Genomic DNA, 23,110 nt, shown 5'->3' with positions numbered 1-23,110 from the left:
AGAGGAGCCTCTTAAAGAAGAAGTTACACGTCTGTGAGAGCCAGAAATCTTGCTTGTTTGTAGGTGACCAAATACTTATTTTCCACCATAATTTGCAAATAAATTCATTAAAAATCCTACAATGTGATTTTCTGGATTTTCTTTTCTCATTTTGTCTGTCATAGTTGACATGTACCTATGATAAAAATTAAAGGCCTCTCTCATCTTTTTAATTGGGAGAACTTGCACAATTGGTGGCTGACTAAATACCTTTTTTGCCCCACTGTAAATATATATGCTACGCCATTGTTGAATACTCGTTTCTGATTTGCTTGAAGGGCAATCTAGATCGGGCATTATTTCCCTTTATGATTGATTGGCTGACAGCCGTGGTATATCAGACCGTACACCAATGGTATGACAAAACATTTATTTTTACTGCTCTAATTATGTTGGTCACCAGTTTATAATAGAAATAACGCACCTCGGGGGTTGTGATATATGGCCAATGTCATATATCATGTCATACAAATAAAGGCATTTCAATCAATTATATGAAGAGTGCCTTGGTCCTCCTTTCTTTTTGATGACCAATTCACCCCTTTTACCAAAGAGCACCTTCTGTGTCCCAAAATGTACTATTGTGTACCTTTAGTAGCACTTCCCTTCCTCCTCTTTCTACTACAGGGTCTCTGTTGGAACACAATTGCCTAATTATATTGCCTGTTGACAATTTAATTACAATGCAAGGTGCCACCCTCAGTCTAACTGTGTTTGCCGTGTGTTGTAGGTTGCTGGCTCTGTCCTGGGGATATTTCTTATCACAGAGTAAGTTTATTTTTATGTGCAATATTCATTCTACAGAAGATAATGGTACAGGAAACCTACAAAATAACAGCAAGAACCCTCTCTGCAGTTTAGAAAATGCTGTCGTAATGCTGTGCTGATAAACATTTGCAATACATGTTCAACATCAGCCTACGATCAATTGTGAACAAGTAGTATTCACCACAAGACCACCAAGATCAGCCCGATAACATATAAACAGCCCAATACAGAGTACAGTACTCAGACAAAAGACCACCATTCAGATACCATTGCAACCATTGTGCTTTCTTCTCTCCCTCCCAGTAAGATCTGGACAGAGGAGGCCAACCCGTCGGCGCCTAACTTCGTAGACCAGCAGCACGCCAACGCCTCGTCGCCCGCCGTCCAAAAGCCAGTCATCGTCACGCCGACCAGCGCCTATTACATCATCTACATCTACGTGGCGACGTCGGAGAGCGTTCTAGCGCTGGGGTTCTTCAGAGGCCTGCCATTGGTCCACACTTTACTGACCGTGTCCAAGAGGCTGCATGAACAGATGCTGACCGCTGTGCTCAGGGCCCCCATGGCTGTACTCAACACTATGAAGACTGGTGAGCGCAGCTGCTGAAACCCCTGGCTTAGCCAAGGGTTATGCATCAGCTGTAGACACATAGTGTACATGCATCTACCTATCAGTCAGTTGTCCATACAACCTCACAGCCTATACATCAATCAGTCAGTCTGTCAGCCTTTCAGTTAGTCAGTACGACCACCAGCGGCAGTCAATTCCATGCATGTGTTTTTCTGCCCTGTACTTTAGGTCGGATCATGAACAGGTTCACCAAAGACATGGCCACCATCGACGACATGCTTCCCCTTGCACTGTTTGACCTCATCCAGGTAAGTGGCTGTCTGCTCTGCCCGTCTCAGTCTCTATCTCTCTCTCTCTCTCTCTCTCTCTCTCTGACTCTTTCCTATTCTCTCCCTCCAGTTAACTCTGATCGTGCTGGGTGCCATATTCACTGTGTCCATCATGAGGCCGTACATCTTCATTGCCGTGATCCCATTGGCCGTCATATTCGTGGTTCTGAGGAAGTACTTTCTGCGTACGGGACAGCAGCTCAAACAACTGGAGGCTGAGGGTGAGACTGGGAGGGGGATTGGATGGGGCTCTTGACAGATTAACCTGGGGCTGGGGATGGAGAACTCTCAAGTACTGCAGGTGTGCGTGATACATCTTGATTGGCGAGAAAGATGGGCAGATCCAGAAGTTACATTGTACTGTGCAAGGAGGCGAACAAAGTAACGATTATACATTCTCCCTCACCACAACAATTCCTAACACTCTGAAAACATTCCATACATTCCCCCCTAACTTACTTAGTGAGAAAGAAGTGTGTGTGTGTGTGCCGGGTCTTGGGACATTCCGACATTACTCCTCCTGATCCTGTCATTCCGAGTGTGTCGCCGATGGCAACAACAAGGCCTTCCCGCAGCCATGGAGAGAGAGAAAACGTGATCAGGGATTTCCTCTGGCTCCATCCTGGCATCGCTCTCTCACGGTCCCTCACTGAACACACACAGACTGACTGTCCCCAAAAGGACAAAACTCTCTCCCTGTCTCCCAATGCACAACTAGACGAAACACACAGTTAACCCCCACAACGGCAACTTTTCGATGACGTAGACGTCGATTAAGCCCCCCCCCCCCCCGCACCTTTCTGATTCAGAGGGGTTGGATTGAATGCGGAAGACACATGTCAGTTGAGTGTGTTCTGTTGTGCAACTGACTAGATATCCCCTTTTCCCAAAACACGCACGACTGAACAAGACACCCACATTCTCTGTAACTGTTCCTTCCTGTGATCAAAGCTACTGGAGAGCAGAGAGGCTGTCGCTTTAATTTCTTCCTTCCATTTTAGTCCATTTCCTGCCTGTCTGTCCATGCCGGACTGTTGTAAGAGATACAGGTGTAGGATCTTAATTTGTATTGTCGCTGCAACAGAATTTGAACGTGTAGTCCAAAATGTTGCCTGATTGGCGTTTAGGCTGTTAGCTGGTCAAAATGAGGCAACGTGAAAAGTGGAATCCTGTTAATGTAACCGTGTTAATGTGGGGTTTTCAGTGAATTTATGTCAATCACCAAGCTCATCGGTATTTCCTACGTCTGTACAGGAGAAACGTCAGGGTTTAATCTCGTAACAAGAGCCTTGGTTTTATGCAATGTGGCATGAGAAAATACTGCACGCTCTTTATTGTTGGGACACTGTCTCGTACCAATCAAATCAATCACATTTATTTATAAAGCCCTTTTTACTTCAGCAGATGTCACCTAGTGCTTATACAGAAACCCAGCCTAAAACTCCAAAACAGCAAGCAATGCAGATGTAGAAGCACAGTGGCTAGGAAAAACTCCCTAGAAAAGCAGGGAACCTAGAGAGGAACCAGGCTCTGAGGGGTGGCCAGTCCTCTTCTGGCTGTGCCGGATGGAGACTATGAGAGAACGTGGCCATTAAGACCATATTGTTCCTCAAGATGCTCAAACGTTCACAGATGACCAGCAGGGTCGACTAATGATCACAAGTGGTTGTAAGAGGGTGCAACAGGTCAGTACCACGGGAGTAAATGTCAGTTGGCTTTTCATAGCCGATCATTCCGTGGTCGAGACAGCAGGTAGAGGGGGCGAGTTGAAAACCGCATGTCCGGGACGATGTCTGGTGAACAGGTCAAGTTTCCATAGCCTCAGGTAGAACAGTTGAAACTGAGCAGCAGCAAGTCAAGGTGGACTGGGGACAGCCAGGAGTCATCGGGCCAGGTAATCCTGAGGGTCCATGGTCCAAGGGCTCAGGTCCTCCTGGAGGGAAGGGAGAGAGTGAGAGAGAATTAGAGGGAGCATACTTAAGTTCACACAGGACCCCCGGCACATAGACTGTGAAGCGTGGTACACTTTTGACTCTTGGTGACTCCTTTACATAAACATGCCCCCTCTGGAACAGCAAACTCTGATGTTTTGTAGCTGACTGTAAGTCAGGGTTGGGGCCAGGAAGTGAATTGAAATTCCGTCAACAAGTCCACATCAACCCTGCGTTTTGGTGAAGAAGTACATAGATATTGTGTCGGACCTCCTGTGAGTGATTGACTAATGCTTCTGTGTTTCTCTTCTCTCCCCCTTCCTGCATCTCTCCATTCGTTCTCTCTACTTGCCTCATCTCTTTCTCTCTCTCCCCCTTTGATACATTTGTCTTCTTCTATAAACTCTTTTTTTTAATCTCTCTCTTCCTCACTCTGTCTCTCTCATTCCTCCTCCTCTCAGCCCGTAGCCCAATATTCTCCCACCTCATCATCTCTCTGAAGGGTCTGTGGACTATACGTGCATTTGGTCGTCAGTCCTACTTTGAGACGTTGTTCCACAAGGCTCTGAACACCCACACGGCCACCTGGTTCCACTACCTCGCAACGCTGCGATGGTTCCTCTTCCGCTGTGACATCATCTTCGTCTTCTTCTTCTCCGCCGCAGTCTTCATCGCCGTGGGAACCAACCGTGAGTGACACAGACAGACAGACAGGCAGGCGCACGCACACACACAGCCCATTTTGACAGCTTAGAAATACGTTTGGGACATAGTCAGGAGATGCTGATTGCATTGCATGTACACATATTTACTTTCGACCTGTATAAATGCCAGTACGTTTGCATGCACCTGTAGAATGTCTCAATGGACCACAGTGTTTATGTTGGGAGTGAATTTCAGAGGTAATTTGACAGCGTTCGCTTTCATTAATATCTGTGCGTTTGTGTGTGTATAACGTCAGGATGCAAAGGAAGTGTGCTATTACCTGTGTGTGTGTGTGTGTGTGTGTGTGTGTGTGTGTGTGTGTGTGTGTGTGTGTGTGTGTGTGTGTGTGTGTGTGTGTGTGTGTGTGTGTGTGTGTGTGTGTGACTGCCAAAGGATAATGTGTGTGACTGCTGACTGCCAAAGGATAATGTGTGTGACTGCTGACTGCCAAAGGATAATGTGTGTGACTGCTGACTGCCCATTGATAGTGTGTGTGTATTCCACAGAGGACAAGCCTGGGGAGATTGGCATCATTGTGGCCTTAGCCATGCTCATCCTTGGGACGTTCCAATGGGCTGTCATTACCAGCATCACTGTGGACGGACTGGTATGTACACACACACACACACACAGTTTTGATCAAGCATCACTAGCATCACGGCAGACAGATGTGTATTTGCATTCACAAACCACATTACCCGTGGTCAGTCATCAGTAACACAAGCACACGCTCCATGAAATATGAATCTCCTTGGCTTTGCTTGTGCGGGATACTCTACTTGTTTTATTGTTCGGTAAGAATATATTCAGTTCTCCAGTGTGTGTGTGTGTGTGTGTGTGAGTGCATATGTATTGTTGCTGTTGAAATGAGCTGCGTTCAGGCTCCGTGATTCTTCTAATCACAGTGCAGGACATGTAGTTCTCCTCGTGCTCACAGAGTGAGAGGAAACACTCACTGTCATTGCCAGACTGACTGACACTACTGTGTGGGAATAGAACTCGTTAACCGGGGTAGTAGGGAACACACATGTACTTATTTACAGATTGTTTGTTATTCTCTCATGACAAGTGCACAGCACGTACACACAACTCCCTCCAATCGCTCTTATCTCTCCATCCCCTATTCCCCCAGATGCGATCGGTAGACCGGGTCTTCAAGTTCATCGACCTGCCTCAAGAGGAGCCCAGACCCAGCGGTGGAGGTGGTAAAGGAACAGACCTGGTGATCGACAACCCTCACGCCCAGGACTGCTGGCCCAACCAGGGCCACATGGACGTCCAAGGACTGACCGTCAAATACACAGAGGCTGGACGCTCCGTCCTGCAGGACCTCTCCTTCACTGTGGAAGGAGGACAGAGTGTAGGTCACTCTCTGTGTGCGTGCATGCCTGCGTGTGGCTGATGAGGGGCTGATGGTCCTGCTCTCAGGCGGGGAATTCAATATATTAATCTCTCTCGGGCTGTTAGGAGGCTAGAGAGACTCAGACTCCCTGTGGTATGTCTTGAGAGGTAATTAGGATAGATACAGTTCCTAGTAACGAGGCCTGAGGGAGACTATCTTAGTGTCAGCACTTTAGCCTACCGCCCTAGCCATTAGCCAAAGCTTCCCGTTAATGGCCTAACTCACTGACGCTCTGGCCTGTGGGAGAGTGGTTCTACACAGTGTTTTGGAAGCTACTCTGGAAATATAGTTTACCAAGTTACCAATTACTTCTCACTGAAAGAAGTTAAGCTACGCTAAATCTACCCTTAAAAGTATAGTTGACTTAACAAAAGTTACTTCGAAAAAGTAGTTCACTACATCAAAACTACTTACTGGAAAATGTGCATATCTAAATCTGAAACGTAATCGGCTAACAATCAGAAGAACAGATCTGGAGTCAGATGTAAACAGAATGTGTCGTCTATCCTTTTAAAAACAACTGTTTCAGGTGAGAATTAGGCAGGTCTGATGCTGAAAAATAAAGGAAATTCTGGCCTATTTCACTCATATCTTCTCTTATTTTTGTATTTCCAGTAGTTAGCTCCTCAAAAAAAAGCAATTAACTACTGAAAACACGACAGAGATTTAAGTTTAGTTGAACTACCACCAAGCTACTGCAAGTTCAATTACTGGATGAACTACATGTAGTTCACTACTCCCCAATACTAATTCTACAGTAGTCTCCCGTTCCACATAGTGTTGGTTAATCATGGTAGAAATGCTGGCTCAAGATCTGTACTCTACATTTTCATCTACATTTTAGGGACACAATCGGAATGCTGTGTTGCTTTGTGTCTGCACTGTAGGAGGATATTTGAACCGGGTGGATGTTCATTGCTTTGTGTGTAGGTGGGTGTGTTGGGGAGGACGGGCTCAGGAAAGAGCACCTTGCTATCGGCTCTCCTGCGTCTGGCGTCTACAGACGGAGAGATCTCCATCGATGGGGTCTCCTGGAACTCGGTCACCCTACAGACCTGGAGGAAAGCCTTCGGCGTGGTGCCACAGGTAAATACCACCCCGCAACTAGACTTAGTGCTCAATGGTATTTTTGCTATGGTGAATGTAATGCCCTAATCTGATTTTCTGGACAGAAAATCTTCATCCTGACTGGTACATTCCGTATGAACCTGGATCCACACGCTCGCTACAGTGACGAGGAACTGTGGCGTGTGGCTGAGGAGGTGAGACACGACATTCACATCAGTCACACTGGTCTCCGGTCTAACCCTAACCCTAGCTTCATGTCCACATCCCTGTTCAGCCCTAACCCTCAACCACAGCCCTAACCCTAGCTTCACGTCCACATTCCAGTTCAACCCTAACCCTTTCCTCAACCCTAAACCTCAACCACAGCCCTAACCCTCAACCACAGCCCTAACCCTAGCTTCACGTCCACATCCCTGTTCAACCCTAACCCTCAACCACAGCCCTAACCCTAGCTTCACGTCTACATTCCAGTTCAACCCTAACCCTACCCTCAATCCTAACCCTAGCTTTATATCCACATCCCGGTTCAACCCTAACTCTAGCCTCAATCACAACAGGTCCCCTCTATCACTGTCCTCCCTCTCTCTTCACCTTTCTCCTGTCTGTCTGAGCGTCCTTCTGTCTGTACACTGCAGAGAGTCCCGCTGACCCCTTTCCTACCATGCCGTAGTAACCTTGTTCCGACATGCTATGCTGATGGTAAGGCGCTGCTGTGTTCGTGTGTGTCAGTAGGGCAGTGACGGTGCCACCATAGCCACACCATACTGGTAGTTGCATAGTAAGCACAGCCAGGTCGGGAAACAGGAGTCACATGCAAGTCTGCTTCGGCTTGACCCTGTGACCATAGCGCATGTGAAGTTGCTCTCCTATAAATTGATCACCTAACGCACGCACCGTATTTGCTTACAATGACGGTGTTTAGAACTAACCTGAAATCCACATCAGACTCCATGTCACCTGTTTTGCCCTGCCTACGGAGGTCCGTTGGAGTCCACTGAGTCAGTGCATTTCATTTGATTGGTTGATTGTTTATTTGATTGGTTGATTGATTGATTGAGATCCTCCGGTGTTTCCGGTCCTATGTGTCGTCCAGGTGGGTCTGAAGTCCGTGATAGAGCAGTTCCCAGACAAGCTGGACTTCCAGCTGGAGGACGGGGGTTACGTCCTGAGCAACGGACACAAGCAGCTCATGTGTCTGGCCCGCTCCATCCTCAGCAAGGCCCGCATACTGCTGCTAGACGAACCCAGCGCCTTCCTCGACCCCATGTAAGAGGAGAGAGTGAGCGAGAGAAAGCGAGAGAGTGCGTATTGGATTTGGGGTTGGACATGGAAGATAAGTGTATGTGCCAGTGGTGGCTAGTGGCACTTTGAGTAATGGCTGGAACGGAATGAATAGAATGGTCTCCAACACGTCAAACACCTGGTTTGCATGTGTTTGATACCATTCCATTGACTCCATTCCATTAATTATTATGAGCCGTCTCCCCCTCACCAGCCTCCTCTGGTGTTTGTATGAGGCTGCATTTACACAGGCAGCCCAATTCAGATCTTTTGCCAACTATTTGCATATCTGATACCTATCTGATCTTTTCACTAATGTGTAATCAGCAACAACAAAAAACACATGGAATCAGATTTTTTTGGGCTGTGTTTACACAGGCAGCCCAATTGTGATATTTTTCATTAATTGCTTTTGACCGATCAGGTCAGCTCTTTTGCCAATAATTGGGCTGATTGTGTAAACACAGCCTTTGACTTCCGATTCATACCGCCTCCATACAGTATGTGGATCTGAATCCTGATACAAACCTGATCTTCCGTATGCGACCTCTGTCTGGACGCTCAAACAGATTTGTTTGCTCTGAAGTGTTTTTTTGTTGTTGCCCATGACCAGTCATTACAAGGACAACCTCCCCTCTGAGGCTACATCCGTGTGAATGTGCAAATCCGATATGGATCACATGTAAAACAGTGTGGACGTCCAGAAAAAAAGATTGGATATAGAAAGAAAATCAGATTGGGTTCTTATGGTGGCTGTGTAAACGCAGCCTAAGTGTCTCGCTGCATATGGTGACAATTCTAGGACTTACTGTAAGTCTTTGACTGTGTGTGTGTTTGCACAGAATGGGTGTAACCACACGTAAAGACACAGGTCTTTAAGCTAAATTGTGCCTGTCATGAGTGAATTAGTGGTGGTTGATGACACTGGTCTACTTCAGAGTAATCTCAGCAGTAAGTGCACATTGGGGAAGCTAGAGTGGAAGGAGTTTGTACGTGAAGGGAGAATGAGAGACGGCGCGTGTGTGTGTGTTTATATATGTGTGTATGCAGGCCTACTGTTAAACTCTCTGGTTAATTGAGTGTACTCTGGTTTGTTGATGGTTGACTGAAGAACATTGTCTGATGGTTGCGTTTTGGTTTGTTTCTGGTTCACAGAACGTTGCAGGTCCTGAGGAAGACCCTGAAACAGTCGTTCTCCAACTGTACAGTCATACTGTCAGAACACAGAGTGGAACCACTGCTGGAGTGCCAGTCCTTCCTGGTTAGCGCGCACGCACCTATCTCCCTTTAAGCATTAGGTTACCCTTTGTTAACTGCCTATCCCTTCTATTAAAATGATTTACGGCTCTATTAGCAAATACTGCCTTCACGGTTTCGTCTGCTCAATAGGAAATGACCTTTACCTACGTTCTTCAGCGATACAGATTGAATAGAGCAGTGTTTCCCAACCCTGGTCCTCGAGTACCCCCAACGGTACACATTTTTATTGGATCCCTGGACAAGCACACCTGATTCCACTTGTCAACTAATCATCAAGCCCTCAAATAGGTTGAATGAGGTGCGTTTGTCCAGGGCTACAATCGAAATGTGTTCTGTTGGGGGTACTGGAGGACCAGGGTTGGGAAACACTGGATAGAGCCCTTGGTATTTCCCTGTAAGCAGTGAGAATAGAGCACCGACCACCAGCTTAAACAAACATTATATCCTCCATTTTACATTCAATTCTTCTATCAGTGCATCACCATTCGTTAGCCTCGCCATAAACAACAATTTTGATTTACGGTGTTCCATGACTCAGGGCATGGTGTCGGCTGTGTGTGTTGGTACACGCTCCCTGTAGAAGTGACCTGCGTTTGTGTTCACACAAGCAGACAGCGTGACAATGCAGGCACAGTGGCATGATGCTGGGTGCTTGACACTGGAGCATCTTCAAACATGTCATTCTATCCGCATTACACAACCTGGTGTCATTTTAACCCTTCGTTGTACCAAATCGTCAGTTTTACTGTGGTCTGTCTAGGTTGGAGTGAAACAAGAGTTGAGTTTAAACCCACTGAGCTATTGGAACCAACCAACTCCTCTCTCCCTCCAGATGATCGAGGGGAGTTCTATGAAGAGGTACGACTCCATTCAGAAGCTGTTGAATGAGACCAGCCACCTGAAGCAGGCCATGAGTGCTGCTGAGCGCCTCAAACTCTTCCCCCTGCACCGCCTCAACTCCAGCAAGCGACCCCCTCAATCGCAGCCGCCCAAGATCACCGCCCTGCAAGAGGTGGCTGAGGACGAGGTCCAGAACACGCATCTTTAAGGAGGCCCGGATTAACTGGACGCCATTTTGTCTTCTGGAATGCTCTTTCCTAGATGAAAACTCTCCTCATTGCCTTGCATCCTCTCTCCTCGGCTCCTTGTCAAAACACATGGGAAAAAGTAGGCCTGAGGAGGGACCTTGAACCTTCTCCTCCGATATGGTTGAGGAGGCAAGGAGATAGGTTGCAAGGAATCGTGGAAAGATGTGCTGCCGACTCATCCAAGTGCCTCTAGTCTATAGATGATGATGTGAATGTGAGAGGTGGTCGGTCCTTATTGGTACACACAGGGCTCTGTTCAATCAAAAGGCACCATCCTGGTGTTTCCAGACTGAGATTTGTTTCACTTTGAGAACATTGGAATGGCAGTTTTGTTTGAATATATAAGGCCATACTTTTTTTAAAGCAAGATTGTAAAAAGCATACAGTCCCTAAACTCAAAAGCTGCCTGTAAATACAGAGTAGGATGAAATTGCCCAGACACTGATCTGAGGTCAGTTTTGTTTCCCTCCCAATGGTTGTTAGGACTTGGAAGGAAAACTGTGCCGCAGCTTATATTCAAAGCTATAAAGACACAAAACAGGAATGAATGGTGGGTGATGCTATGGACAAGTGTTTGAATTTGTTTTGAATTTGAATGCACTTTAAAGAAACCGGAGGTACTTTTTCATGGTGGCCTGGCAGGGTAATAGCAAGGAAAATAAATGATCAAATTCTGCATACATTTAATAATTTTTTTTTAACGCTTTTTCAAATGTGATTTGTCAAGCTCCCTCTTGTACTTCTGGAACTTGAAATATGTCACATTGCTCCTTAGTGATATTGGAGAACAGTTTTTATAACGATACGATAAAATATGGTACCGACACCTTGAAATGTAACTGACTACAGACAATTTTTTTCTTGTGTAAAAAGCTCTTCCTTATTCATCGGAAAGATACAAATGTATAACTTTGTTTTTCCATTAGAATAGTTTGATTTCAATCAATTATATTTCCTGTAAAACGATTTGGAGAAAAGACGAGGTCATTGTTAAGACAGCGTTTCTGAAGACCCCCCCCCCCCTCCCGTAATGCAGGTGGTTTTCAATTTAAAAAAATGTATCTCGTTAACTTGACCCGCGTTGTAGAGAATTACACCTGCAGTCTTGACGTGTTACCGCCTTCCCTTAGAAATGATTTGTGAAGCCTCTATGTAGTGCTTCGTAGAGCATTCATAAGTCGTTTGTTTTAGATTCTCAGTCGAAGGTCCTCCATACTGTACCCAGGCCAGTAGTCTGGTGTAAGAAGACACGAGGTGGAGGACTGTTGGGGTTAACAGTGCGGTTTTAATGTTTTGTTCTTAAAGGAGGCAGGACATTACATCATACAGATCAACACCAAAGGTTGACAAAAATATCTCCTGTACATTTATCAACAATGGCCATTCAAAATAACACTTTTCATAAAAAAAAAAAAATGTTGAACAAAATAAAGCGAACAAACCATGCTGCTTTGAAATTTGTATCAGTGTATGGATTAATCGAACCATGACTCGTGGGCAGAATTGTGGGTAGTTTAAAGTATTTATTTATGGCTTAACGTCAAAAGCAAAAAAAAAATGTCCTGTGTTTGCAATTACATTTACTTATTGCCACATTCCATTCACTTTGAAACAAGTGAAAAGTTATGAACCAAATCCACATGTTATTATCATTACAAACATATGTACATGTTTTTTTTTCTTCAGCTTTTGTTTTTTACTGTACAGTTCTTACTGTACAAGCATAATACCACATACACCAATCTATATACCATTAAAGTTACTAATTCTTATTTACAAATATTTGGTAAAACCCTGATTAATTTCAACAGTATTTAAACCAACCTTGCAACTATTTAAACATAAAACACTTGAATATTAGAAAATACCTAATTGCAAAAACAACCTGCCTGCTTTTCTTTGATCCAAAACACTCACCGCGAAAGGTAAATCCTGTCTTTTTCCTTTGGACATAATTCCCTGTGAAATGTTTGTTTTTTTAAACTTCTTTCAATACTGTATAATATCATAAAACTATGGTCCCCAAGTACACAATTGCTATACAGTTTAACAAGTACGGATAACAAGTACAAATAGTAAAAGGCCGTCATAAGCCTAACTACAACATGGAGGGATACAACAGCGGAGGGGTGGGAGGAAAGGAAGGGAGTTGGAAGAGGAGGAAGTTCATCTACTACTTTGTATTGTTGTTGTTGTTTTCATGCAGGTCTCGGTGTAGGATCCAAATGTCCTCGTGTTGTTCGCTGTTCTCGTTGACGTTGTTGTTATGTCTGGTTGGGGCCTGCCTTGTTTTGCTGCTGCTTGGTTCAGTTCTGGCCGCGTTGCGGTTAGCGGTCATAGTGGGTGTTCGTGGTGCGGCACTGCTGCTGTTGGCTCGTGGTTGCGGCCCCCTGCTGCTGGGGACGGGGAGCTGAGATTTGGGCCGCGACGCTGGTCGCCTCTCGTTGCTAGGGGCGGGGCTGCCTGGGGCGGTGCTGGGAGTAGAGTGACGGCTGCCGGTCTGTAAAGGGGGAGACAGGCAGATGGTTGGGAAACACTTCTCGCTACTGGTGGACCACCAGACAGTTCAGTTTTGTTCTAGCCCTGCACGTGATGAGCTGAATAGGTGTGTTGGTGCTAGGCCTTTAATTAGAGCCTTTAAGCGCGGTTTGACTCACCGTCTGTGGTCGAGCGGTTGCTTCATGGTCGGTCTTCCGGCGGGGCGATTGTCTACTTGGAGAACCAGAGAAGACAATGAAGTCCCCCTTGGACCGAGCAATCTGCAACGCAGAAAAATACAGCCGGCGGAATACGTCAACCTCATGGTGTGTGTGTGTGTGTGTGTGTGTGGTGAGAGAAGAGAGAGAGAGAGAGAGAGAGAGTGAGCGTTACCTTGCTGATGTCTGGCTCTGACTTGCTGGAGCACATGGTCTGCAACTCCCTGATCAGATCAGTCTCATCGTCAGAGCAGAGAGACAGACTCACAGGGTCCCCATCTACAACACTGCCATCACACACACACACACACACACACAGTACAACATCAGTACAATCCCACACACAGCACAATACAACAAACAGTACAATCCCACCACACAGTACAACATCAGAACAATCCCACACACATACAGAGTACAGTACAACATCAGTGCAATCCCCACACACAGTGCAATCCCCACACAGTACAGTACAACCCCACACAGTACAATCCCATCACACAGTACAGTACAACCCCACACAGTACAACATCAGTAAAAACAATCACACAGTACAGTACAACAGTACACACTCAGATAAAACTACACACTGACCCCTGCTGGATGCTCTCAGCAATACTCTATTCTATCACGTTTCCTAGAGGCTAGAACACAGCATATCACATGATCTAAACAACATACTAGAGCCGGCGTCACATTAACACATTTTACTGCAAACCATGAATAAATGGTAATAGTGTCAAATAAACGGCTCGGGTTAACGTCACTCACCTTGGAGCGTTGCCGTTGGTGATAAAGCGGACATCCGTGTTGGACAATGACCCTGCGGGCAACAGAAGGACAACATGAACACCCATTATGGCTATTCTAACAGGAATCGTAGGGGGGGAAACACCTCTTCATCCTGACCTTCTCTGAGGGAACCTCCACAGGTCCAGTTGGAGGTGGGGCTCCCCTTCTTCCGTGGGCTGGTATTAGCTCGTCTCCACATGCCGCTGTCCCGCCCCTTCCTGCCACCACTTCCTTTACAGGAGCCAATGGCTGCGAGGGGGAAGGTCCCGCCTTGGAACTCCAACAGGTGCCTGTCAATCTCTGATGAGAGAAAGACATTAACATTAGGTAGCATTACACTATTCTCTTTGTCTACGTCCCGTCCAACCAGTCTACCTATCATCCATCCAAAACAAAGATAAGACACATACAATCCTGATTCACATTTTTAAAAAAGGGACAAACCCATCCAAGCAAGTCGAGCTGTACTGAGCTGGCCTGGTAACGCATCCACCGTAGTTGCTGGGCCCGTGCTGGAAATGACAGCGTGAAAAGAACATACGCGAGCGAGCCAGCGCAGTTCAGTTCGGGGTCGGCCCTATAATGTGAATTTTTGCGTCGCTCGGGCCAACTGAAGTTTCCTCTTCTTCCTCCCTGCCTGGCGAATTCGCGAATGCAAACACATTCGGACAGTTCTGATTGGTCCCAGAAACCGATGGCTTGGGCCAGAGCCGGCCTACATGATGACATGATCAACTTTGAGGCACTGATTGGTTAGATTTGTTGGAAACAATCCAATCGCTGATGAATTTGTTTTGTACAACGGCCCTCATTTTGAAGTCACACAAACAACTTCGGGGATGGCAGTTTCCGACTGAACGCATGTAGCGATCCATAGTGCGGCGGAATGAAATTCAGGGTGAGTTGTCAGGCAATAGTGAAGTGTGTACCCACCGTGACGTGGCAGTGGGCATCCCTGCAGGACGGCCTTGTTTAACAGGATGCTGAGGGCAGCCTTGACCACCGCCTGCTGGCCCGAGCTCAGGCGCAGGTTGCTAGGCGACACCCGCTGGCCGGAGGAGCGCTTTACCGTCACCCGGGAGACGATGGATTCCTCCACGCGAGGGACCACCACCATGTTCCACAGCCGGGCCAGCCACCTGGAGGAACACACGGGGAAAGAAATACAGAAACAACACACAGAATATTGCTGCTCCCCTATCACCTTAGTTTGGTTCAGAAACACTCAGTCATACATAGTCTAACTTAAATTAAGCTTGAAACCCCCCCCCACACACACACACACACAGGTGCATACTTGACGATGGCCTGTGTGTTGTTTGGCACCACGGGGCAGGAGAGAAATAGCTGGGGTCCTAGCAGGGCCTCGTGGGTCCCCAGGCGGGACAGACAGGCATTCAGCTGCTGCCACACACAGCTCACCCAGCACACTGTCCTCTCCAGCAGGCCCTCGGGAGCCTGACCACTGCCACCACCCTGCGTCTGGAGAGAGAGAGAGAGAGAGAGAGTGTCAAGGGAAAGCACAGCTTTCCAGAACGTCACTATATTTCCAATCTTATCAGAGAAAGCCAAGATGGCTGGCCCCCACTTGCGCGAGTAAGACGAATGATATAAGGTCCGTTTTGTGTTTTGTGCCCTAGCGGATCGAGGTACGGATACAATGAATCTAGGTCTGTTCCTACGGGAGCAGTGTATTTCTGTGACTGACCTTGTGGAGCAGCTTCCTGCGGAGGTGCCTTCCCAGAAGGCCATGCAGCGGCTCCGAGTCCCAGCGCAGCGTTACCCAGCGGAAGTGCTGTTGGAGGCGGAGCTCTGAGCCCTTGAGGCGGGACTTGGACAGCGTGCCAATCAGAAAGCCTCCCTCCTGAAAGTGGTGCGGGCCCATCTGGCCTGTTGGGAGGATGATGATGATTTGGAGGGGAGGGGGGGGGGTGTAGTTGGACATCTGTTCATTCTGTCATCTATTCAGTCCTTAATTAATCCATTCATTCTTTCACTCCCTCACAGTTCATCCGCTCACTCACACACTCGCTGGTTCACTCCCCCCCCCCCCCCCACACACACACACATATATACTCTCATTCATTTATTCAGTCAGCCAGTCTATATCCAGTAGGCCTCACCATGGAGTAGGTAGGCCGTGCCACGGTTCTCCAGGCCTTCACACAGGTCTCCCAGCAGCTCAGTCAGAGAGTGGGCCTTCTCTAGTCCCTCCAACACCACCACCACACACCGCCCCACCCTACTAGTACTGCTACACAGAGACACACCACCTACTGGGACCAGGAAACCTGCAGGGAGACCACGGACAATTCGATTTTTTTATTTCATTGAACCTTTATTTTTGACAGGGAGTCACGTTGAAAACCAAGGTCTATTTTTCAAATGAGCCCTGTAAATCCAAAAAATACACACATCAAATACAGTGAGGGGGAAGAGAGAAAAAAAAGAGGCAAAAATCACAAGCTGTAGATTCTATAAACACACAATCCAAGCTCCCTGAACAGAAAAAAAGGCAGGTATATCTATATTGCTATATTATAAACTGGGCGGTTCGAGCCTTGAATGCTGATTGGCTGACAGCCGTGGTATATCAGACCGTATACCACAGGTATGACAAAACATTTATTTTTACTGCTCTAATTAAGCTGGTTGCGTCCGGCCTAAGAACAGCTCTTAGCTGCGGTATATTGGCCATATACCACACCCCCTCGGGCCTTACTGCTTAAAACCTCTTGAGTGTAGGGGGCAGTATTTTGATGTTTGGATGAACGGGATGGGTGCATCAAGAAGTTAAACAACACATAGAACAATCCAATAAGGGTGGAGTGTGATTTATAGGCATTTACCACAAGTTATGAAGGTGTCCAACAGCTGTTGTTTAGTCAGACTCCTGTCTACCTCCACCCTGATGATGTCACAGGTCACACCCAACACTTCCTGCTTGGTCTTGATGCAGCGGGAGATCTGATTGGCTAGGTACTCCTGACAGCTCCCCTCCAGCCCGTGGAAGATAATGTTACGGTACTGTTCCACCTGAAGAGGGATGAGTGGAAGAGAATATAACAAAGTGACACACTAAGCTCCAGGCAGTTTCAGACACACTTAGGCAGAAATGGGGGACACGGGAACTCACAGTCACTACATTCTCATGCTAAATGAGATGTGGCCAGTAGAGGGCATACTAACATGCATAACAATACTATACCCAAAATCCAAGTGACCTATTTTGGGAATCCATATAATGATATGAATGTTCTTCTTGTCCTTTTTCAGTTTGTGTGTGTGTGTGTGTGTGTGTGTGTGTGTGTGTGTGTGTGTGTGTGTGTGTGTGTGTGTGTGTGTGTGTGTGTGTACCAGGCGGACGTAGTTCTGCAGCAGCTGAAGGGGGATAAGAGATTCCAGGGCCAGCTCATCCAGACACGACTCTGACAGACCTGTCGAGAAACGCAAAACCCACATGGAAATGAGCAATCATAACACACACCCAGACGCATAGATATATGCAGGAAGACACACACACACACATATACACACACTTGAATATCCTCCTGAGAGTTTTAACTGTGCTCTGAGCTTCAGATACGGTGTTTCAGTGTCAAAACTGGAGGAATCTTCCCTGCGCTGTCAAAACACACGGTTCTAAGCAGACTGAAAATGAGCCTGCCAATAGAGCTGACAACGTCACGAAAAAACTATTTGCGCACTTCAAAGGGGCAGAAGGCTGGATTGCCAGATGGCTAGGAATAATGACTAGAATCTGCCATGTGGGGAATCGCAGGTGGCTCGTGTCAGCTAGTTGTATCTTGTTCTTGACACATAGTCTTGTTTTGACTGATGTCATGTCAATGTTAATACGACAAAACATTTGCTAGCTAGCTAACCAACAACCGTAATGATGTATTTGAGACAACAAGAGCTCATTGTGCAAATGTATTGATGGAGACGAAATATAGTCAACAGTCTAAGCCAACCCTGTCTGTTTCGCCCCATAGTTGCGCACGCATCCGGTTTTGTTGCTAAACAACCAACCCATCTATATAAACACAGCAGAAAGAGAAAAAGCTAGCTAAAGATTCCCTGGCAATGGGTCAATACACTGGCAGTGGGTGGACAGTGGCTCGATAGACACACACACACACACACACACACACACACGGCAGAGGAGAAAAGAGAATAAAAAAATAAAAAGAGGAGAGCTGTATTCCAAGATGATCAGGGTTGCCAGATTGGTACCTTTGAGTCTGATGGTGATGTGCTGGCTCAGTGGCTTCCTGACCAGGTCCCATGGAGACAGAGGCAGTTCCTGACCTGGCAACCACACAGTGTCACCTACAACAACAAGACAACGTGACATGTTAACAGCAGCACCACACACTGCACTGAAGACACACGCAATACACGCTACACTAAAACGCACAGACATTTGCATACCAACAACAAATACAGCATTCAAACGTAACCTAAATACGACACACTGTAGCCATGTCTAGACAACTTTACGTCAACGTCACATTTACACAGTTAATAATACATTAAAGGTTCTGTAAGCACACACATGGTGCTGCACCCACCCACGCACACACTCCCTCAGAGGTGAAAAGAAAGACGAACCCAAAAACCCATCGAGGGCGCTGATCGTCACACGGAAATCAGACATTTCCCTGAATATGTCAACCCCCCCTCCCCCAGCTCTCCTTCCTCCTCTATCTTTCCATATCTCATCCATAATGCATCCCCAGTCGCCACTGTTCTCTTTCTCGCTTTCATCCCTCCCTTGACCGCGGATTCCCTTGCGCTCTCGTCCTTGAGTTTTTTTGGGGGAAAAGCGGTCGCGTCGGCATAATTCCCACTGACTGGTTTCACCTTGACGTGTTAAACAGAGGACAGACCCATTCGCCTTTCCTTTGTATGAGCTCAGCCAGACAGACTGGATTATCTTTCCCCTGGCTAGGCCAGACTTCACTAAGTCGGTTCAGACTATGTACCAAGCCAGTCATTCGTTAGTCTCTTGTGACAGACTTAACATTAGCATGTTAAAAATGTAACAGTTGATTTGGTTCTCGGTGCCGAGATTAGTCATTCATAGTAGACAGGACACACGTTAGGGAGTTTGTCCTAACAATGTGACCGGGAAATTACCTCCTTGGAGTGTGTTTGTGTGTGTGTGTGTTCATTCTGGGCAGGCTCTGTGTGAATGTGGTGTGGTGTGATCGGGCCAAGCTCAATTAGGCTCATGTTCCAGCCCTCTCCGGCTTGGCCCGATCACAACTTTGGACAGGACCCAGGGATGCGTGCCATCCAACAGAGCTGCAATGTGTGGTGGATGTGCGATACAGGAACAAAAGAGAGAGCGAGAGAGTGGGCGTGCCTGCTTGCGTGTGTCTGTGTGAGTGTAACCTTTGTTAAACCAGCTGCAACGCCAGGTGCCTGGAACGAGCCCCGATTTCAATAATCATCTATGAAGGAGTCAATTCATTCCAAAACGATTCATCCAACACTCACTGAAATCCAGCTTTTAAGCTGTGAATGTGAATAAAACACAACTAAACCCTACTGACAGCTACTCATAAAGGGGCTCATCCTCACAAAAACGTTTGTTACGTTTTATTTTACAGCCTGCTATTCATTTGCCATTTACTCCTAAATGTCCAAGTAAAATAGTTAAGATATAATTATGTGGAAATTGAGAGATATAAAAGGGCCGGGGATTCACCTGCAGCTAATGAAATGCTCATCCAGGAGGCGGCGCTCCTAGTGGCCGGGGACTTTAATGCAGGGAAACTAACATCCATTTGACCTCATTTCTATCAGCATGTTACATGAGCAACCAGAGGGGGAAAGAAATTATAGACCACCTTTACTCAACACACAGAGACGTGTACAAAGCTCTCCCTCGCCCGCCATTTGGCAAATCTGACCATAAATATAAACTCCTAATTCCTGCTTAACCTTTTTGGGATAGGGGACAGCATTTTAACTTTTGTATGAATAGCGTGCCCAGAGTGAACTGCCTCCTACTCTGTCCCAGATGCTAATATATGCATATTAATATTATTATTGGATAGAAAACACTCTGAAGTTTCTAAAACTGTTTGAATGATGTCTGAGTATAACATAACTCATATGGCAGGCAAAAAATCCAAACAGGAAGTGGGAAATCTGAGGTTTGTAGTTTTTGAACTCAGCCCCTATCGAATACACAGTGGGATATGGGTAATTTTGCGCTTCCTAAGGCTTCCACTAGATGTCAACCATCTTTAGTACGTTGTTTCAGGCTTCCACTGTGAAGGGGGGGCCAAATGAGAGCTGATTGAGTCAGCTGTCTGGCAGCAGCCTCGATCTCAGTCACGCGCATTCACATGAGAGGTAGCTCTCGTTCCATTGCTTTTCTACAGACAATGGAATTCTCCGGTTGGAACATTATTGAACATTTATGATAAAAACATCCTAAAGATTGATTCTATACTTAGTTTGACAAGTTTCTACGACCTGTAATATAACTTTTTGAACTTTTCATCCGACGTTCAGCAGGACCTGAACGCGCGTTTGGATTTGTTTACCAAACGCCCTAACAAATGAAGCTATTTGGACATAAATTATTACCTTTTTCGAACAAATCAAACATTTATTGTGGAACTGGGATTCCTGGGAGTGAATTCTGATGAAGATCAAAGGTAAGTGAATATTTATAATGCTATTTCTGACTGATGTTGACTGCGCAACATGGCAGATATTTATTTTGGCTGGTTTGGCCTCTGAGCGCCATACTCAGATTATGCTTTTTCCGTGAAGTTTTTTTAAAATCTGACACAGCGTTGCATTAAGGAGAAGTGTATCTAAAGTTCCATGCATAACACTTGAATTTTCATCAACATTTATGAGTATTTCTGTGAATTGATGTGGCTCTCTTCAAAATCACAGCATGTTTTTGAACTACTGAACACAACACACCAATGTAAAATGACATTTTTTGGATATAATTATGCACTTTATCGAACAAAATGTATTGTGTAACATGAAGTCCTATGAGTGTTATCTGATGAAGATCATCAAAGGTTAGTGATTAATTTTATCTCTATTTGTGCTTTTTGTGACTCCTCTCTTTGGCTGAAAAAATGGCTGGGTTTTTCTGTGAGTTGATGGTGACCTAACAATCGTTTGTAGAGCTTTCGCTGTAAAAGCATTTTTGAAATCAGACACGGTGGCTGGATTAACGAGAATTTGTGTCTTTAAAATGGTGCCTAATACTTGTATGTTTGAGAAATTTGATTTATGAGATTCCTGAACAGACTGGTTAACAGCTTCTACCGCCAAGCCATGACCCCTGAACAGCTAACCTGAACAGACCCCCCCCATGTTTACACTGCTGCTACTCTCTGTTATCATCTATGCATAGTCACTTTAACTCTACTTTCATGTACATATTACCTCAATTACCGCAACTATCCAGTGGCCCCACACACCTGTACCGGTACCCCCTGGATATAGCCTTGTTACTGTCATTTTATTCTTGCTCTTTAATTATGTGTAATTTTTCAATTTATTTTTATTTTCCTTTTTAGCGTTCACTTCAGTTAATTTAATAAATACTTTTAACACTTGTTTTTTTTCTTTAAACTGCATTGTTGTATAAGTAAGCATTTCACAGGAAGGCCTACACCAGTTGTATTCGGCGCATGTGACAAATACAATTTGATTTGAAAACCCATTTATCTAAGAACCATACTTTCCATAGAGATTCCCCTGGAATGAACTCCTACTGTAATAGCGATTCATTGTTGAGAATAAGAGAGATTCATATTCAGATAAGCGATTCAGTTCAGCAGGGAGTCGTTGGTCTCCTGTTGGGTGCCATCCATTCCCTCATGCTGACTAAGGGAAATTCAAACTTGAACCCAGGGGCGGTCGGGAGGCGTTCAGAGGCAGCAGCTGTTTGGAACATGTTGCATTGTCGCACAAAATAGGCCACAACACCTCTGTAAACTTGGCTCAGGTTGGGAGATTTGGCTTTAAAAAAACAGACAAGGCCCTGCTCACCAAGTGTATGCTCTCTGTTTGGGATATCCTTTAGAGACAGCAGGCTAGGCTACACTTCGGTAAACGTACCACTAGCTAAGGCAATGTCAAGGTGTTAAAATCATATCGGTATTTATAAGCTAACTAGTAAATCAATTGAACAACAACCAATACAGCTCCTTACCTATGAGGATGGAGGCCATGCTAGCGGGGGTCAGTCCCAGGTGTGTGTGTTGGTGTGTGTCATCTCTGGTGGGCTGGTTTGTGTGTTGGTGTGTGTGTGTGTTGGTGTTGCCACAGAGCAGCTGGAGGTGAGAGGTCAAGGCTTGGCCCAGGGCGTAGTTCAGCTCGGCCCAGCGCGTAGCCCGGTGAATACACACACCCCCCAGCACGCTCACACACACCCCATCCTTCAACACCTCCACTGGACACATGGGCTCTCCTGAGCCACTGGACTGGACACACACTAACACCCTGTAGGAGTCTGAGGGAGGAAGGGAGGGAGTGGTGCATAAAATAACAAAAAAGAGAGGGAGAGGGGAGGCAGAGAGAGATAATTAGTTTTACACTGAACAGAAATAGAAAAATGCAACATGTAAAGTGTTGGTCCCATGTTTCGTGAGCTGAAACCAAGGATCGCAGAAATATTCCACACGCACAAATTTGTTCACATCCCTGTTAGTGAGCATCTCTCCTTTGCCATGATAATCCATCCACCTGACAGGTGTGGCATATCAAGAAGCTGATTAAATGGCATGATCATTAACACAGGTGCACCTTGTACTGGGGACAATAAAAGGCTGCTGTTAAAGTGCAGTTGTGTCACAACACAATGCAACAGATATCTAAGTTGAGGGAGCGTGCAATTGGCATGCTGACTGCAGGAACGTCCACTAGAGCTGTTGCCAGTGAATCGAAAGTTAATTTCTCTCCATAAGCCGCTTCCAACGTAGTTTTAGAGATTTTGGAAGTAGTGGGCATTGTGTCAAGAAGCAGTGCGGCTTGGATGGGTTGTGTTTCGGAGGACGCACAGCTCTTCTACCTTTGCCTCTCCCGAGTCCGTACAAGAGTTGCAGCGATGAGACAATTGGATACTACGAAAAAGGGGTTACATTTTTGTTTTTTTTAAACTGCCAGAAACCATCTCAGGGAATCTCATCT

The 23,110-nt window shown here is 46.0% G+C and overlaps 2 protein-coding genes across 4 annotated transcripts in view; one reads left to right on the top strand and one right to left on the bottom strand.

The window, feature by feature from the left end:
* The window catches only part of LOC110532369 (cystic fibrosis transmembrane conductance regulator), a 41,556-nt gene extending 30,261 nt beyond the window's left edge, over positions 1 to 11,295 (top strand). For both annotated transcript variants that reach the window (XM_036979287.1, XM_036979278.1), the window contains 12 exons: positions 770 to 807; positions 1,111 to 1,397; positions 1,607 to 1,686; positions 1,778 to 1,928; positions 4,100 to 4,327; positions 4,850 to 4,950; positions 5,476 to 5,703; positions 6,676 to 6,831; positions 6,918 to 7,007; positions 7,907 to 8,079; positions 9,250 to 9,355; positions 10,187 to 11,295. In XM_036979287.1, the coding sequence (XP_036835182.1) occupies positions 770 to 807; positions 1,111 to 1,397; positions 1,607 to 1,686; positions 1,778 to 1,928; positions 4,100 to 4,327; positions 4,850 to 4,950; positions 5,476 to 5,703; positions 6,676 to 6,831; positions 6,918 to 7,007; positions 7,907 to 8,079; positions 9,250 to 9,355; positions 10,187 to 10,402 (1,854 nt within the window). In that variant the 3' untranslated portion in view covers positions 10,403 to 11,295. The remainder of the gene's footprint in view (positions 1 to 769; positions 808 to 1,110; positions 1,398 to 1,606; positions 1,687 to 1,777; positions 1,929 to 4,099; positions 4,328 to 4,849; positions 4,951 to 5,475; positions 5,704 to 6,675; positions 6,832 to 6,917; positions 7,008 to 7,906; positions 8,080 to 9,249; positions 9,356 to 10,186) is intronic.
* A 412-nt stretch (positions 11,296 to 11,707) lies between these two features.
* cttnbp2 (cortactin binding protein 2) overlaps positions 11,708 to 23,110 on the bottom strand; it is a 71,075-nt gene continuing 59,672 nt past the window's right edge. The window contains exons 10-22 of one of the 2 annotated variants that reach the window (XM_036979261.1): positions 22,134 to 22,433; positions 18,167 to 18,262; positions 17,288 to 17,367; positions 16,780 to 16,966; positions 16,054 to 16,221; positions 15,639 to 15,820; positions 15,228 to 15,412; positions 14,864 to 15,069; positions 14,048 to 14,230; positions 13,910 to 13,961; positions 13,314 to 13,425; positions 13,100 to 13,201; positions 11,708 to 12,942 (exon numbers count right to left, since the gene is read on the bottom strand). In XM_036979261.1, coding sequence (XP_036835156.1) covers positions 12,616 to 12,942; positions 13,100 to 13,201; positions 13,314 to 13,425; positions 13,910 to 13,961; positions 14,048 to 14,230; positions 14,864 to 15,069; positions 15,228 to 15,412; positions 15,639 to 15,820; positions 16,054 to 16,221; positions 16,780 to 16,966; positions 17,288 to 17,367; positions 18,167 to 18,262; positions 22,134 to 22,433 — 2,180 coding nt within the window. In that variant the 3' untranslated portion in view covers positions 11,708 to 12,615. Of the gene's footprint in view, positions 12,943 to 13,099; positions 13,202 to 13,313; positions 13,426 to 13,732; positions 13,783 to 13,909; positions 13,962 to 14,047; positions 14,231 to 14,863; positions 15,070 to 15,227; positions 15,413 to 15,638; positions 15,821 to 16,053; positions 16,222 to 16,779; positions 16,967 to 17,287; positions 17,368 to 18,166; positions 18,263 to 22,133; positions 22,434 to 23,110 lie in introns of those variants that run through there. The other variant, XR_005051992.1, reaches the window with a different exon arrangement.

This window comes from Oncorhynchus mykiss, chromosome 1, assembly GCF_013265735.2.
Source record: "Oncorhynchus mykiss isolate Arlee chromosome 1, USDA_OmykA_1.1, whole genome shotgun sequence".
Lineage (NCBI taxonomy): Eukaryota > Metazoa > Chordata > Actinopteri > Salmoniformes > Salmonidae > Oncorhynchus > Oncorhynchus mykiss.
This window is presented reverse-complemented; position numbering and strand designations above follow the sequence as displayed.